The sequence below is a fragment of the Vulpes vulpes genome, chromosome 3 (assembly GCF_048418805.1).
Source record: "Vulpes vulpes isolate BD-2025 chromosome 3, VulVul3, whole genome shotgun sequence".
Lineage (NCBI taxonomy): Eukaryota > Metazoa > Chordata > Mammalia > Carnivora > Canidae > Vulpes > Vulpes vulpes.
In genome coordinates, this window is record NC_132782.1 from 83,583,826 (window position 1) to 83,601,116 (window position 17,291).

The 17,291-nt window shown below is 54.0% G+C and overlaps 1 protein-coding gene across 3 annotated transcripts; it reads left to right on the forward strand.

Annotated features, from left to right (window-relative positions):
- The first annotated feature begins 248 nt into the window (after positions 1-248).
- On the forward strand, positions 249-17,291 carry TFR2 (transferrin receptor 2). Of its 3 annotated transcripts, XM_026019467.2 has the most exons (18): positions 249-1,441; positions 1,690-1,939; positions 2,050-2,236; positions 7,626-7,766; positions 7,838-7,952; positions 8,059-8,181; positions 8,748-8,864; positions 8,996-9,135; positions 9,475-9,638; positions 10,433-10,552; positions 11,353-11,435; positions 11,514-11,577; positions 11,676-11,743; positions 11,848-11,924; positions 12,004-12,088; positions 12,177-12,404; positions 12,733-12,873; positions 16,530-17,291. In XM_026019467.2, exons 1-18 carry the CDS (start codon positions 1,409-1,411, stop codon positions 16,812-16,814), a joined length of 2,421 nt encoding a protein of 806 aa, XP_025875252.1. In that variant the 5' UTR covers positions 249-1,408; the 3' UTR covers positions 16,815-17,291. The 3 variants fall into 3 exon arrangements, with proteins under 3 accessions (XP_025875252.1, XP_025875253.1, XP_072609089.1); XM_026019468.2 differs by lacking the exon at positions 1,690-1,939 and having other exon boundaries at positions 1,154-1,441; XM_072752988.1 differs by lacking the exons at positions 249-1,441; positions 1,690-1,939; positions 2,050-2,236 and adding an exon at positions 2,638-2,807.

A 17,291-nucleotide genomic window follows, 5' to 3' on the forward strand; every position in this document is an offset into this window, starting at 1 on the left:
CAGAGCCCCAGGAGTCGCGGAAGCCTCGGGTTTCAAAGGGGCCGCGACCTGGGGAGGGTCACGCAGCGAGGACCTGCCAGAGGCCCGCGAGAAGGCCCCCAGCTAGGAGCGGAGTTGGGGCGGGAAGTGGGTGCTGGAGACCCGACCCCCGGGCAGAGGAGGGGCGGAGCCGGGGACCAGCTTGGGTGGGGCCGGAGGAGGGCCCTGGGGTGGGCGGGGCCTCAGGTGGGCGGTGTCGCTTAAGGCCCAGAGGACCTGCAGCTCAGGTGACCCCCGCTGCGCTTCGCCTTCCCTCTCTGGACTCCAGGCGGCGGCAAGAATGGGGCGGGGACTGGGACCCTGGTGCACCCCAGCAGCTCTGAGCTTCTGAAGCTCCCAGTTTGGTAGGAGCTGAGGTTTCCCAAGGGAGACCTTGACACGGGGCCCCTGAGCCCTTCTATTCCAGAGCTACAGGTCTGGGGGTCCTCGGTAGGGCTCAGGGACGGGCAGCCCTGCGTGAAATTGTGGGTGAAATTTAGCAGTTCGTGTTCGTGATATGTTCGTGGGGTGCCCAGACCCAAAAGAGAAATCAAGTCCTCCGGTCACCAAAGAGTCGCAGGTCCCCAGAGAAAACCATGAGTTGTAGGTCATCCAACTCTGCCCAGGCCTTGACCAGGACTCTTTCCACCAATGGCTGGTGGGCCTTGACCCGCAGATCCAGGAGAACACCAACATGGAGCACTCACTAGTCCTACTTGATCATATGCTCCCACCCATGCCCCTCCCTCCCCAGAAGTTAACAAGAGCCTGAGACCCACTTTTCAGGCGGATTCCAGCAAGACAGGCATCTGCATGGCCAGACCAACCCCCAGGTCACACCACTGTGGCAATTTCAGTTTAGGATCTCATGGAGGCAGGTGTCGGAACAGGGAACTGATGTGTTACAAAGCCTGGCTGGGCACTCAGTGGTGGGCCTGCAAGCCAGATGTGTTGAGGGGAGCGAGGTTTTCACGGTGGGGAGCTTAGGAAGGGGTCCCCAAGGACACTGGAAGGGATGGTAGCTGGAGAGGGCATCCTTATCTTTGCCCTCCTCAGCCATCAGCCCCCCTCCCCCACCCCTGCCGGGAACTAGGAGGCCAAAGTCTGCCCCAAGGTAAAAAAAATTGATTGTTTTGCAGGGAGGGGGCAGGAGTGGGACCAGAGGGATTGGCAGGGGGAGGGCACAGTGCCTTTTCTCAAGCTTGGGCTGGGGGTTCATATCTGCAGAGCTGGACTGAGGCCAGGACTGTGCCCCCACCCTTTTGCGGGGAGAAGAACGGCCTGGGCTCAGGCTGCCTGCCAGGGCTGATAAGGGGCCCTCTAGAGGCTCCCACAAACGGTTTATCACTGTGGGGGGAACAGCCTACAGGGCTCCGGAGGGGGCACGAGCATGGATCGACTTTGGGGTCTACTTCAGAGAACGGTAAGACCAAGTGAGCTGGGGGACAACTCTAGGCCTTCCCTTCAGGTCCTTCAGCCTCCTCCCAACCCCAAGGCTGGCCCGTCCCCTCCCCACCTCCATCTCTTGCTCTCAGCTTGCCTCTCAGGACCCTCTCCCCTGCCTTATGCTCCTTTGACACTCCAGAGTCACTACCCTTAGGGTCAGCCCCTGCCCCATTCCCCACAACTCTTTCCCAAGTCTCATTCCCCTCCATACCCGCCCCCCCACAGCAAAGGTTGTCCCCACGACCCTCTCAGACCATCTACAAGCGTGTGGAGGGCACCCAGCAGTGGCGCCTCAAGGAGGAAGAGGAAGACGGGGAGGAGGGGGCTGAGCCAGCAGTCCACTTCTGCCCCATGGAGCTCAGGGGCCCTGACCTGGGCTCTCGAACAGGGGGGCAAAGCCTTGGACTCTTGGCAGCAACAGGACGAAGGGCTGCCCCCTACCTCGTCCTGACAGCCCTGCTGATCTTCACTGGGGGTGAGAGCCTTCCGTCCCCCCACCCCCCAACCAGTGAAGGGCCTGGGTTGAGGGGGTTTATGGAGTCCAGAGTGGGGCACAAGGAAAATCTCCATCTTGCCATCCCTCAGCTTTCCTTCTGGGCTATGTGGCCTTCCGAGGGTCCTGCCAGGCGTGTGGGGATGACGTGTTGGTGGTCAGTGAGGACATGAACTATGAGCCAGGCCCAGACTCCCACCAGGGCACACTGTACTGGAGCGACCTCCAGGCCATGTTCCTGCGGCTCCTGGGGGAGGGGCGCCTGGAGGACAGCATCAGGTAAGGATCAGCCTGCCCCCTTCCTGGCCCTTGAAAACCCCACCCACTTGCTTGGACTCAGCCTCCCTCCCTCATCTCCCAGGCCCTTGAGGTGGGGTCCCTTCTGAGTCCTTCCACTTGCCTCCCTGACCTCCCTGTTCCAAGGTCCTAGGAAGGACGTCAGGTATTTGGAGCTGAGGGTAGGGAGGGTGCTCCGGATACTACGTAGAGGGTTCTGTCCCTAAGCCTAGCACATGTGGTAGATGCAGGAGTTGACTGTCTCAGTGAGAGCTTAGGGCTTCAGTATCCAGACAGGAGGTGGGATGGATCCAGAAAAGTCCTGAATGCCACATCACAGAGCCTGGATTTTGACCTGTGGCTGGGGGGGGGGGGGGGGGGGGGGGGGGGTAGTGCTCTGAGAAGGGACATTTTAAGGAGTCAGAAAAAAATGGAGCAAGCAAGCAAATGCATTTGTAGGCACAGACTATCCCCCTCCAAGACAGAGAGTGCAAGCCCAGAGCACAGCACAAGTAGATCGGGGTTTCTCTTGTTTTGCTGAAGTCACGTCCCCCATCAGGAAGGAGCTGCCCAGGTAGGTCCAGAGAAGAGGTCAGGCCACCAGGAGCCCTCTCTTGGGTCAGGAATAGTATTTCAGTGGATTCTCCTGGGTTTTCTTTTTCTTTTTTTTTTTTTTAATATTTTTTGAATTTTTATTTATTTATGATAGGCACACAGTGAGAGAGAGAGAGGCAGAGACACAGGCAGAGGGAGAAGCAGGCTCCATGCACCGGGAGCCCGACGTGGGACTCGATCCCAGGTCTCCAGGATCGCGCCCTGGGCCAAAGGCAGGCGCCAAACCGCTGCACCACCCAGGGATCCCTCTCCTGGGTTTTCTAAGTAGAAAGTCATCTAAGCTAGATGACTAGTGAGAGATACACAGCTTCTCTTTCAAAGCTTATAATTTTTATGTCTTTTTCATTGCTTATTGCATTAGAGGGGATGTGAATTTAGGTAATGATGACAGGAGATATGCCTATCTCCTGATTTTTGTAGGAATGTTTTTATATGAATTTGTTATTGAGTGTGAACTTTGCTGTAGATTCCGAATAGCTTTTTATTTTTTAATTTTTTATTTAAACAATTTTTAAAAATTTATTCATGAGAGACACACAGAGAGAGGCAGAGACACAGGCAAAGAGAGAAGCAGGTTCTACACAGAGAGCCCCATGTGGGACTCAATCCCAGGACTCCAGGATCATGCCCTGGGCAGAAGGCAGACGTTCAACCACTGAGCCACCCAGGCGTCCCCTAGATAGGTTTTTAAAAGTGAATCAAGGAAGTTGCCTCCTACTCCTAGCTTCCTCTTTCTTCTTCTTAATGATCAGGAAAGGAGGGACAGGTTTGGAATTTTTTCAAATATTTTTCCAGAAAGTATTGAGATGATCACATGATGTTTCTGCTTTGATTTATGTTTGCATGTCTTAAATTTATGTTCCTGTAGTAACTGATATTGATAGATTTTCTTGTCTGAGATCAATGCCAAACTTGATCAAGGTGTACTATTACTCTTTGGATATCTTGCCCAAAGACCTTAGCTCTGTGGCATCAACAACATACAGGGCTTCTTATTTTCTTGAGCAACACTCAGTTGTTTGGGTACAGGCTGAACAGGTGGACGGTTTGACAGGTCCCACGGTAAGGTGTGGCACTGTGGATACCATCAGAGGGCTGGGAGGCAGGAGTGTGATGGTGAAGGGGAGCAAGCAAGGAAGTGATGCCTGACTCCAGGGTGGTTGGAGAAGGAAGAAATTGGACAATCTGGAGAACTCAATGTGGTTGGAGAGCAGGTGTAGTGAGGGTCAAGAAGCAAGCTGGAACACTGGAACTTTGAAGATTTATCTGATAAACCATGTCCAATTTATCTTGATGTCCCCAGCACCTAGCACAGTACCTGGCATTTAGTTGGTGTTCAGTGTATCCCCAGTGGATGAATATTCCAAGGTGGAATTCTAGGTAATGACAAGGCCAGTGTGGGTAGGGCAAGGGAAATGAGTGGCTGGACTGACAGTGACACTGACAAGGTCATTCATTCATTTATCCACCAAATCTTTTTGAGAACCTACTACGTGGCAGGTACTCAGTGAAGTAGGGGGGCGATAAAGCAGAGAACAAAAGTCTGGACCTTGTCCTTATGGAGGTTACAATCTATGGGGGGGACTCATTACTGAACTAATAATCTCATTCATTACTATATATTTATTTATTTTTTAAAGATTTTATTTATTTATTCATGAGAGACACAGAGAGAGGGGCACAGACACAGGCAGAGGGAGAAGCAGGCTCCATGAAGGGAGCCTGATGTGGGACTCGATCCTGGGTCTCCAGGATCACGCCCTGGGGGCGCTAAACCACTGAGCCACCCGGGCTGCCCCTTTTTTTTTTTTTTAAGATTTTATTTTTTAAAAAATATTTTATATATATTTATTATTATAATCACTGCTTTGAAGGAAAAGGAAAGGATGTAAGGAATAACCAGGAGGACTTAACTTAATTGAGGGGCCAGGGAAGGCTTCCTTGAGGAAGTGATGAACTGAAGCCTGAAGGGTGAGTCATTCACCAGGCAAAGAGAAGGTAGAAAAGCATTTCAGGTCAGAGAACAGCAGGTGCAAAGGGTCTGGGCTGGGAAATGGTAGCCTATTGGAAGAAGTAAATGAAGGTCTATATGGTTGTCTGAATGAGAGCAGAGGGGTCCAGTATCCAGACAGGAGGTGGGACAGACCCAGAAAAGTCTTGAATACCACATCATGGAGCTTGGTTTTTGACCTGTGGCCTTGGGGAGCTGCAGTGTCAAGGTGGATATGGCTCAGGCCCTAAAAGGTCTTAATAGCTATGCAAACTGCTTTGGATTTTATTCTAAGAGGAAAGAGAGAAAAATGAGAAATTTAAAACAATAGAGTATCACAAAAAAACAGAGTTTATGATACCCCTGTGATGATAGTTCAGTATCATCAGTGAAAGGCTTTTTTGGTTTTGTTTTTTCAAGATTTTATTTAATTTAAAAAAAAATTTTTTTTTAAATTTTTATTTATTTATGATAGGCACACAGTGAGAGAGAAAGAGACAGAGACATAGGCAGAGGGAGAAGCAGGCTCCATGCACTGGGAGCCCGACGTGGGATTCGATCCCGGGTCTCCAGGATCGCGCCCCGGGCCAAAGGCAGGCGCCAAACCGCTGCGCCACCCAGGGATCCCAATTTTTTAAAAATATTTTATTTATTCATGAGAGACACAGAGAAGCAGAGACATGGGGAGAGGGAGAAGCAGGCTCCTTGAGGGGAGCCCAATGTGGGACTCCACGTGGGACTTGATCTCAAGACTCCAGGATCATGCCCTGGGCTAAAGGCAGACGTTCAACCACTGAGCCACACGGGCATCCCTAAAGATTTTATTTTTAAATAATCTGTACACACAACATGGGGCTCGAACTTATAACCCTGAGACCAAGAGCTGCGTGCTCTATGGACTGAGCCAGCCAGGCACCCTAGTGAAGGGCTTTTTTTGTTTAATTTCCAGCCCTAACCCTGAGCACTCCTCTCTGCACCCCGCCCCCAGAAGCACTTCATTTGATGTGTTTCACGTGTACTTTAAATTCATGTGTCGCTTTATCGTATAGGTAATGTTTTACATGCATATATAGGTTTTTCAAAACATTTATACAAAAATATTTGTTTTTTTATACAAAAATACTTGTATAAAATCCTCTATGTTCCTTATTTTAAAAGTGAAACCAAAAAATAAAATAAAATAAAAAAAATAAAAATAAATAAAAGTGAAACCATATGGAGGGACACCTGGGTGGCTCAGCAGTTTAGCATCTGCTTTTGGCTCAGGTCATGATCCTGGGGTCCTGGGATCGAGTCCAACATCAGGCTCCTGGTGGGGGGCCTGCTTCTCCCTCTGCCTGTGTCTCTGCCTCTCTCTCTCTGTGTCTCTCATAAATAAATAAATCTTAAAAAATAAATAAAAGTTAAGCCATATGGAAAAATATAAGGAGGAATTTTTAAAAAAAAATCACTCCAAGACCCATTACTCAAATATAGCTATCTCTAGTGTGTGTTTTTCATTTTGATAATTTTTTTTAACTGAATACCTGGTTTTCAAGGTCTGTCTATGTTGCAGTGTGTACATCTAATTTATTGTTAGGCACAGGAATCCACACTGTGCATCATGTATTTTATGAAAATGCACTGACTGACGCAGTGCTGGAGCTCCTGGATTGGATGAGGAGGGGGTGGCAGGAATGGTACTGAGAAAGCCAAGGCGACCGTGGGGTCATGAGTACAGGAGTCCTCTTGAGAGCTGAGGGGTGGTGGCTGAGACTACAGTACACCCTGCGCGTGGGTTTTGAAATGGTGACACAAAGTGAGTGGACCATGGTTTAGAGAGGAAAATGCTAAGCCAGATGCCAAAGTCCTTGATGAAATTGGTCAAGTGACCAATTGGCTGGAAGAGGGGCAGAGGAGGGGATCACTGGATGGCACAGGCTTCAAAGGAAGAGAGGTTTACTGGAGGAGAAATGGCCAGAAATTCCAATAGTGGAGTTGAGAGGCTGCCTCCACTTCAGGCTGGGGGTGTATGGGAACCTGAGTTCTCTCCCAAGCCCCATAGGAGACCTGGCCTCTCAAGGGACAATTGGGTTTTTGCCAACGCAAAAAGTAGAGAGGTATTTAAGGTTGATGCTGAGGAGGGAGGAGTCTGCCTTGGAGAGCACACAGATGAAGTGGGTTGGTCAGGAGGCCATGAGGCTGGAGGCGCAGCCTATGGCTGGGGCGGGAGGGCAGCACAGGAGGGGCTCACGAGACAAAAGGCTCACTAGTTAGGTCGTAACTATGGAAAAAGACACAGGGTGAGGTCTCCAAGACCGGGGACCCCACTATCACACCAGTAACCATAGCGTAATATGTCTCCGTGAGGCACAGCTGGAAGAGGGGGTAGATGAAGGGCCGCCTCTGCCCCCTTAGTCCTTTGGAAGAAAAGTATTTTCAGGTAAGGGGCAGAGCACAGGCCAGTGTGCATATGTGTGTGTGGGGAGGGTGGGGGGCAGCAGATAGATTGGTGAGTTTGGCCTGAGCCAGGAAAAACCTAAGGGACAGTGGGCAGGACACCAGGTTGTTGGAAGCTAAGGTTTTAAGCAGAAGGAGTCCATAGAGACGCTGCTCAGTCCCAGCCACAGCCCGGGTGATGGGATGGATGGCGATGGCAGGGTCAGAGAGAGGCTTAGGAGACCCTCACAGCCCAGGACCAGGGCGACCCCACGTCTCTGGCACCATTTCTTCCTCCCTCCCTCTCCTCCAGGGGCAGAGAAGTCCCTCTCCCCTTCCGCGCCCCCAATCCCCCCTCTTCCCGCTCAGGCAAACAAGCCTTCGGAAAAGGATGGCTGGCTCGGCTGGGATGGCGGCTCTGGCTCAAGACATCCGCGAGGCGCTCTCGAGCCAAAAGCTGGACCACGTGTGGATGGACACGCACTACGTGGGGCTGCAGTTTCCGGACCCGTGAGTGCGCGCGGGGGGCGCGGGCGGCGCGCGGGGGGCGCGCGGGGACGCTCACCACCTCTGCTCTTCAGGGCTCATCCCAATACCCTGCACTGGATCGGTGCGGCGGCTGGGACGCTCGGGGAGCCCCTGCCGCTGGAGGACCACGACGTCTACTGTCCCTACAGCGCCACGGGCAACGCCACGGTGAGCGCCTCGTGTGCCGCCCCCAGGACGGGGGCAGCGCGCGCCCTTTACCGGGTGGCGGAGGAGGGACCTGGAGAGCACACCTCCTCGTCCTCCCCGTCCCCAGGGAGAGTTGGTGTACGCCCACTACGGGCGGCCGGAAGACCTGCAGGACCTGCGGGCCCGGGGCGTGGAGCCGGCGGGGCGCCTCCTGCTGGTGCGCTTGGGAGAGATCAGCTTCGCCCAGAAGGTGAGGCTCCCCAGGAAGGAGGGGGGAGGGCGCAGGGCGCAGGGCTGGGGAACAAGAAGATAGGATAGGGGCCGATGGGAAGCGTCCAGAAGCCTGTCAGAGAGAGAAAAGGAAGAACCAAGTGGGTCATAAGAAAATGTTGGTGGGAGGTGGGGGTTCGCCAGATGGCTCAGTCAGTTAAGCATCCCAGGGTCCTGGAATCGAGTCCCTCACAGAGCTCCCTGCTCAGCGAGAAGTCTGCTTCTCCCTCTCCTACTCCCTTTGCTTGTGCTCTCTCTCTCTATTAAATAAATAAATAAAATCTTATAAAAAGATAAAATTTTAAAAAAGGAAATGTTGGTGGCAAACAAAATCAGGAGGTTGGGATGGGTACCAAACACGGAGGAATGCAGAGGACAGTGGGGCACTGTGGGAAGGTGAGGGTCGGGTGGTACCCAGAGCCTCTCTGTGGTTCCATAAGAGCAGAGTAGAGGCAGTGCCATTTCACTTTTACTTGCTTCTCCTGCCCTTATAAATTAGTTTTCCCCCCAGGTTGAGGGAGTCCATTACCCACTTCCCTTCCCCAGGTGGCCAGTGCCCAAGACTTTGGGGCCCAAGGAGTGCTCATATACCCTGATCCAGCTGACTTCTCCCAGGATCCACACAAGCTCGGCCTGTCCAGCCACAGGGCTGTGTATGGACATGTGAGTCTGGGGGTGGCCAGCTGGGGATTCTTGGGATCCCAAAAACTATACCTCCTTGTCTGGGATGAGGCTGGCAAGCTACTCCTGGAGACCAGCTCATAGCTTCAGTGCGGACACTCCTTTCCTCACAGGTACACCTGGGAACTGGAGACCCCTACACGCCTGGCTTCCCTTCCTTTAATCAAACTCAGTTCCCCCCAGTGCAGTCCTCTGGCCTCCCTAACATCCCAGCCCAGCCTATCAGCGCGGACATTGCCTCCCTCCTGCTGAGGTGAGGGGCCTTTGGGAATCAGGAGGGGAGGAGAGAGATGTAGCTAGTCTGTAAAGTGCTTTTGGGTGAACTAGAAAAAGATGAATCTGGGGGGGGGGGACAGCCTCACGCCAGGGCCCACTGTCTGGTGAGTGGAGCTCTAGCTGGATATCACACCCACCTCCGTTGGGCACCTCTGAGCAGGACGTAACCTGCACAGCTGTCCAAGGCAGTGGGCAGAGTGCAGAAGTAGAGCTAGGGCCAGAAGATGGGAGGGAAAGAGCAAAGAGGGAGCTCTGGGCTCTTCTACAGCCTGGGCTCTCTGCCACTTCCAACCCTTTCTACCCCGTCTCTCTCCAGGAAGCTCCAAGGCCCTGTGGCCCCCCAGAAATGGCAGGGGCGCCTCCTAGGCTCCCCTTATCACCTGGGCCCTGGGCCAGGCTTGCACCTCAGAGTCAACAACCACAGGGTCTCCACCCCCATCAGCAACATCTTTGGCTGCATTGAGGGCCGCTCAGAGCCAGGTGTGCCAGTGTGGCCCAGCATTACCCTACAGCCTGCAGGAAGGGAGGCCCCACTTATAAACTCTGGATAGAGACGGTGCTGGAGTGGGAAGCCCCAGGGGAGTGGCCAAGAGCTGTGCTCAGTGGCGGTGGTGGGGGGGTGGAGGGGAGGCAGGGCTTAGCAGGGAGGGAGGCTGGCAAGTTGAGGCCGGTCTGGGATCGAGGGGGATGGCAGGGAGTAGATACCATAGTCGAATCTGTCCAGAGGCAGAACTCTGTGTGGTGGTGAGCTCCCTAGCACCAGAGGTGAGCAAGCATGAGTTGGGTGATATTATAGCATGGACGAGGGTTCACATGAGATAGATGAACCTTTCAAGCCTAACTGGATGAGGATGGCGGTGGGCAATAAAAGTGGGTTCTTGAGCCGAAGAGTATGGTACCTACAAGCACTGAGGGAGAGACACAGGGGGGCCTGCAATGCGGCTCACAGGAGACTGCTGGGGCCCAGGTTGGGGTGGATTAGAGAGAAGCATGAAGGAGGAAAACCTCTCAGGACTTGTGTGGGACGTGGCCGACCAAGGAGGTAATGGAATCCAGAATGAGACCAGGCACCCTGCTGAAGGAGCAGGCCATCCAGGCAAGGCCAAGGAGAGGAGAGGCACTCCCTTAGGACAGCAGGGATCACTGGGCTGGAAGGTGGAGACTGGGGGGTGGGGGGCAGAAATGGTGGTGAGCTCCCACCAGCACGGACCCTCCCAGGCGTTCTCTGGGTACTGCCATGTAAGGACCGAGACCCCAAACCTCCCCTCCTGCAGATCACTATGTGGTCATTGGGGCCCAGAGGGACGCGTGGGGCCCAGGAGCAGCCAAGTCTGCTGTGGGGACGGCCATACTTCTGGAGCTGGTGCGGACTTTTTCCTCCATGGTGAGCAATGGTAAGGTCAGGGCCTGGGCCGGGCAGCTGGGGCCGTGGCCCGAGCCAGGACAGGGCAGAGAGGTGGTCAGGAGCACAGGCTAGAGGCACTGAGCACGTGGCCACTTAGACCTGGTCTCCAAACCTGGCTTCTCCACATCCCAGCTGCATGGCCCTGGGCAAGTCACTTTACTTCTGTCTCCTTTGTCCAAACAAAGAGTAGAGTTGACCCCCTAGCAACGCCTGGGGTAGGGGCACTGACTCCTCCTGCTCAGTTGAAAATCTGCATGTGAGGGGACCCAAACAGTTCAAAACCAAGTTCAAGGGTCAATGATAATAATAGTCCTTGGTCTGAGTGAAGAACTAAGCAGGAGACTCCATATGAAAGCAATCTCTGTGGGTCCCTGGGTGGTTCAGTGGATTGGCGCCTGCCTTTGGCCCAGGTGTGATCCTGGAGTCCCGGGATCGGGTCCCACATCAGGCTCCCTGCGTGGAGCCTGCTTCTCCCTCTGCCTGTGTCTCTGCCTCTCTCTCTGTGTGTCTCTCATGAATAAACAAAATAAAATCTTAAAAAAGAAAGGAAGGAAGGAAGGAAGGAAGGAAGGAAGGAAGGAAGGAAGGAAGGAAGGAAGAAAAAGAAAGAAAGAAATCTCCATCGCTGTTATGGTTGAGTCAGGGCAGACCAGGTGAGCTGGGCTGGGCTGGGGGCTTGGTGGGAGGGACAGAGAGACCCTAAGGAAGCAGGACAGAAGAAGACAAAGATAGGTCTTTGTTTGGCCTCTAGCGGAGCCCATCCTCCTGACCCACTATGTATGCTTCCAGGCTTCCAGCCCCGCAGGAGTCTTCTTTTCATCAGCTGGGACGGAGGGGACTTCGGGAGTGTGGGCTCCACAGAGTGGCTGGAGGTAATGTGGGGTCCACAGCAGGGAGTCGGGCAGTGGGAAGAGGTGAGGGGGTTTCAACTCCACATCTCTCACCCACAGGGCTACCTCAGTGTGCTGCACCTCAAAGCCGTGGTCTATGTGAGCCTGGACAATGCAGTGCTGGGTGAGTGGGGGCATTGCCACCAGCTGGGCCCGCTCTGGTGCACCCTGGCCTCGAGGCTAAGCCTGGAGCCTGGCATCCCTTCTCCTCCCTCTCTGCAGGAGACGACAAGTTCAATGCCAAGACCAGCCCCCTTCTGATCAGCCTCATAGAGAACATCCTGAAGCAGGCAAGAGCCTGGCCAAGAGCAGGGGATGAAGGGAAGCTGGTGGCAGCCAGGGAATGAAGGGAAGCTGGTTGCAGCCTGACCAGTGCCCCCTACCCTGCCCCCAGGTGGACTCTCCTAACCGCAGCGGGCAGACCCTCTATGAGCAGGTGGTGTTCAACAATCACAGCTGGGATGCTGAAGTGTAAGTTGGGATGAGGAGGCGGGGAGGATGTTGCGGGAGGTGGTGAAACCACAGAGCATTCCCCACTGCCCACTCCCAGGATCCGGCCACTGCCCATGGACAGCAGTGCCTATTCCTTCACGGCCTTTGCGGGGGTCCCTGCCGTTGAGTTCTCCTTCACGGAGGTGAGACTTCCTGGCCCTGCCCCAGAGCAGCTGCCCCTCCGCCTGTCTGCACCATGCCCCTGCGCCAGCCCGCGCCCTGTCCCAGCAGGATGGCCAGGCGTACCCGTTCCTGCACACGAAGGATGACACGTATGAGAACCTACACAGGGTGCTGCGAGGCCGCCTGCCCGCCGTGGCCCAGGCTGTGGCCCAGCTCGCTGGGCAGCTCCTCATCCGTCTAAGCCACGATCACCTGCTGCCTCTGGACTTTGGCCGCTACGGGGACGTGGTCCTCAGGCACATCGGCAGCCTCAACGAGTTCTCTGGGGACCTGAAGGTCCGAGATAGCAACCCTGCTCCTGGCTTCTGGGGGTGGGGGGCATTATATCCTCTCAAAGTATTGCAGGGTCCAGAGGTCTGGCCCCTCCTCCCCACAGCCCTTAGGGTCTAATCCCCTCGGGCAACCTGGCCCCTTTACTCCTGCACCGGGACCCAGCTGGTACCCTCCCAACCGCCCAGGTTTTCTTCCTTCTCCCAGCATTCCCCCCCATATCCCTCTCCTCCCAGCCCTAGGGTGCCAGCCCCATCATCCAGTACCTGGACCCACAGCCTAGGCCGGGGCCCTAGCCGCTGTGTGCGGCCCCAGCATGTGTCTCCACCCTCAGGCCCGTGGGCTGACCCTCCAGTGGGTGTACTCGGCGCGAGGGGACTACATCCGGGCGGCCGAGAAGCTGCGAAAGGAGATCTACAGCTCGGAGGAGAGCGACGAGCGGCTGATGCGCATGTACAACGTGCGCATCATGCGGGTGAGACCCCACCGCGCCCCCTCCGCTGTGCGGTCCTGTCCCCTCTCTCCGCCTTTATTTTGACCCTGTCCTCGGCTCCCAGTCCTGGGCGCAGTGCTCACAGACCGCCCAGGCTGGAGCGGCCACTGAGACAGGCCCCACAAAGTGATGAAAATGACAGGGAGGGCCGGCTGCTTCGCGGACTACTTGGCAGACTACTTGGCAGACCACGTGGCAGAACTGGGACAAATCCTGGTCTCCTCCCCGCCCGCCCCAAGAGCCTTCCACTGCCTCTTCACCCCTCTGGAGGGAAAAAGCGTGGACACAGTTGTCCACAGTACTAGTGGCACAAGCTTATGGCCCAGGAGGGGCAAAGGCTTAAGACATTCAGAGCAAGGAGAGCTCTCTTCCTTCTGGTAATAAGATGGGTGAAGCCCAGAGAGGCTGCCTGGAGGAGGTGTCAGAATAAGTTCCACAAGATCCTTGGCTAACCCCTCATGCTTAGTTTTGTTGTTGTTGATTTTTTAATTTATTCATGAGAGACCCAGAGACATAGGCAGAGAGAGAAGCAGGCTCCTTGCGGGGAGCCTGATGTGGGACTCCATCCCAGGATCCCAGGATGATGAGCCAAAAGCAGAGGCTTAACCACTGAGCCACTCAGGTCTCCCCCTCCTGCTTAGTTTTTAATACTTTGCAACACTCACTTCATCTCCTGTTCCAACTCCTCCACTTCCTTCCATTTCTTTATCCTGAGTACTCATCCTGCCACCCATTGATTTTGGGAAATGGGATAAGTAGGGACTGTGGGAATGGGGAAGTCTACAGGGTGAAATTATAAGTAGGACCATCCCCCGTGAGTGTAGGGTGGACAGGGAACCCATAGTGTATAATGACTGGTTTTAGAACATGTCTGCCATGTTTTGTTTTCCCCCTTATGTCCCTCCCTGTTTCCCTTGGCATCACTCATTCCTTCTTTCTGTTCACAAACCCACCTCTCTTGGTCTTTCATCCTTGCCCCTTTCTCCTGATCCCCCTCACTCTACTCTCTGCATCTGCAGTTTCCTCTTCCTCCCCCACTTCGTGACCTCTCCATCTCCCCTTTGCTTTGTCCCCTCCACTGAGGTGACCCTGTGGATGAGACAAGAAATTGGGCACAGTTCTTTCCCATTCACAGATCTTGCTTTAACCTCTGCTGTGCCAGACTCCAGGAACACAAAAAGATTCTCGCCTCACCCGACCCCCAGAGTTACCACGGGCCCCTTAGGGAATAAAGGGTACCCGTGCGTAAGGGGCATGATTCAGACTTAGGGCTGGAGAGTACAAGATTCAGGGCTTCAGAAGGAGCAGCATAGAGCTAGACCAGACCCAGGGAACTTTGTGGCTCTAGACCAGGGGTTGGGAAACTATAGCCACTTGGCCAAATTTGGCCTGCCACCTGTTTCTGCAAATAAAGCTTCATGGAAATACAGGCATGCTCATTGATTTTCATATTGTCCATGGCTGCTTTTGTGCTAGCTATGGTGGCCAAATTGAGTGCAACAGAAACAATATGGCCTGCAAAGCCAAAAATATTCACTACCTGGATTTTTGCAGAAAAAGTTTTCTAACCCCTGCTTTAGACTATGACATTGGTCTTGAAGAACGGACAGAACTTGAGTTGGTGCAAAGTAAAGATATTTCAGTGGAGAGACCCAGAGTAAGGGTGTGGTGGCGAAATAGGCCTGGCTGTTCTTGGGAGCAGGGCTTGGACCCGATGAGCCAGAACAGAAGCCTATGGAGAAGCAGAGGGGAGAGGTACACTGAACAGTGGGATAGAAATTGGGGGTTTAGATGATCAGAGATCATCCTTGAATGTCAGGATGAGAAATTTGGATTTTTAGGGTCTGGGTATCAAGGAAATTAGGAAGGTGTTTGAGCAGGGAGGTGATGTGGGCGAAGTGGAGTTTTAGGAAGGATTTGGTCAGAGTGCAAATGGTGAAGAGGGAATGAAGTTAGTGATGGCTGAACTCTGGATGAGAGTGGCAGATGGCAGTAGATGCCACCTGTGGGTGAGGAGACTGGAATGAAGTGAGACATGTGGAAGGAAAATGGACAGACAAGGTGTTGAGGGAAGAGGAGGAGGAAAACCATAGCAGCTGCCACTTACCGAGGGCTGCCATGTGCTTGCATTCAGCTTCATTTTCTCCCAGGACTCCCCCCGCAAATCTTGTGAGGGCTAGTCTTGTACAAAGATAACTCACCCAAGATCGCAGGAAGTTGTGGAGCCCAAATCAGAAACCAGGCAGTCTGAGACCAGAGACTGTGCTCATCCCACTCATGTACACTTTTGGGGCTGAGAGGCTGGCACCTGGGGAGATTGTGGCACTCGTGAGGAATTGTGGGTGCAAGGGTCAGGTTTCTTTCTTTCTTTCTTTCTTTCTTTCTTTCTTCTTTCTTTCTTTCTTTCTTTCTTTTTCTTTCTTTCTTTCTTCTTTCTTTCTTTCTTTCTTCTTTCTTTCTTCTTTCTTTTTCTTCCTCCCTTCCCTTTTCTTTCTTTCTTTCTTTCTTTCTTTCTTTCTTTCTTTCTTTCTTTCTTTCTTTCTTTCTTTCATCTTTTATTGCTAGAGCAAGCATGCACTTGTGTGAGCAGGGGGGAGTAGCAGAGGGAGACACTCGAGCAGACTCCATGCTGACCACAGAGCTGGACTTGGAGCTCAATCTCATGACCCTGAGATCATGACGTGAGCCGAAAACTAGAGTCAAACAGTTAACCAGCTGAGCCACCCAGGCACGCCTAGGGTCAGGTTTTAGAAGTTGGTGCCCACATGTGTGTGAGGCTGTGTAAGTTACTCCCTACCCAGTGGGGTAGGTCCAGGAGGGTGGAGGGCAAGATTCCAGTGGATGATTTGTCAAGCAGGCTTGGCAGTTCTCCTCAAAAGGTCCTGACTGCAGCCAGGGGTATGGATGAGCCCTTGGCATGAAAGATGGAGGACTTGAGAAGAAATGAACCTGTAAGCCTAGAGAGTCCGATTCTACTGGGGAGGCACCCAGGCCATGTCATCAAAAGGTTCCCCAAGTGATTCTAATTAGTAGCCAGGCTTCAGAACCAATGGACTGTACATAGGAGAAGAGCAGAGGGTGGAGGCTGAGCCTTGGGGCTGCCCACAGGTGGGGAATAGAAGGAACCAGAGGGAGTGGAAGAAAGTTAGGAGAACTGAGGGAGGAGAGAGACCCCCTCAGGAAAGATGAACAGCATCTGAGTCACGCAGGGAGGACATACTCCAGCACTTCATTAGGACTGGCCTGTCCCCTTGACCTTTGGGCTGTGGACATTTGTGGCGGTGATGGGGAATGCGTGGGGTGTAGGAAAGTAAGGAACAGCAGGATAGGTTGTACTTTGAGGCTTCAGCTGGGTAAGTGAATGCGTGAAGACTGGGGAGACGACGCGGGTTTGGAGGCTCAAGGCTTAGAACCGAATGGAACCCAAAACACAGCAGGAGGATGCATCCTACCTGGCTGCTGGTGACGTCAAAGGATGGCCGCTCCGCATTGGGTAGCCAAGGGGAGTGGGACTTAAAGAAGCTGCTCTGCATTGTCTGCTAGGCGCTACCAGGGAGGTCCCCAGCTGGGTTTGGAATTGCTGTTAAACCTGCCCTCTGGCGGGCCCCCACCCCGACCTGATCCCCTTCTTGGCGCAGGTGGAGTTCTACTTCCTGTCCCAGTACGTGTCACCGGCCGACTCCCCGTTCCGCCACATTTTCCTGGGCCGCGGAGACCACACGCTGGGCGCGCTGCTAGACCACGTGCGGCTGCTGCGCTTGGATAGCTCCGGAGACCCGGGGGCCCCCCCCTCCCAGGTGACTCCGGGTCTGGGCTTCCAGGAGAGCCGCTTCCGACGCCAGCTGGCCCTGCTCACCTGGACGCTGCAGGGGGCCGCCAATGCACTTAGTGGGGACGTCTGGAACATCGATAACAACTTCTGAGTCCCCGGGGTGGGGTGGGGGGCGGGGAGACTGGGGGGCATGTGCCCCCAGCTCCTGCCTGGAGCTCCTGCCTCCCAGTTAGTATTTTCTGGGTGAGGAAGGTGCCCAGTACCACCTCTCATTGCTGACCTATTTCTCATTGGCCTTTCCCATCTCTGCAAAGGGCCCAGCCAAGGTGCCGGCGCAGACACCCACACCCTGGCCCCACAGTATAGGAGTCGGTGAGCAGTGCCTTCCACAGTGGGCTGGTCATACTGTCAGCTAATCTGAGAGCCTCCGCTCCCTCATTGCACAGCCCCTTACCTTTCAGGAAAGGGCCCCCCCTTTGGAAGGTTTCCTGGGCCCTGGGACATAGCTAGCCCTCTTGCTGGGAGAATGGCTGAAACCACAGCCTAGAGCCCCAGCAGGTGGTCTGTGGCAGGAGAGGCTGGGGTTTGGACCTTAATAAACCATCTGGTGACTTCTTGTTTATAGGCA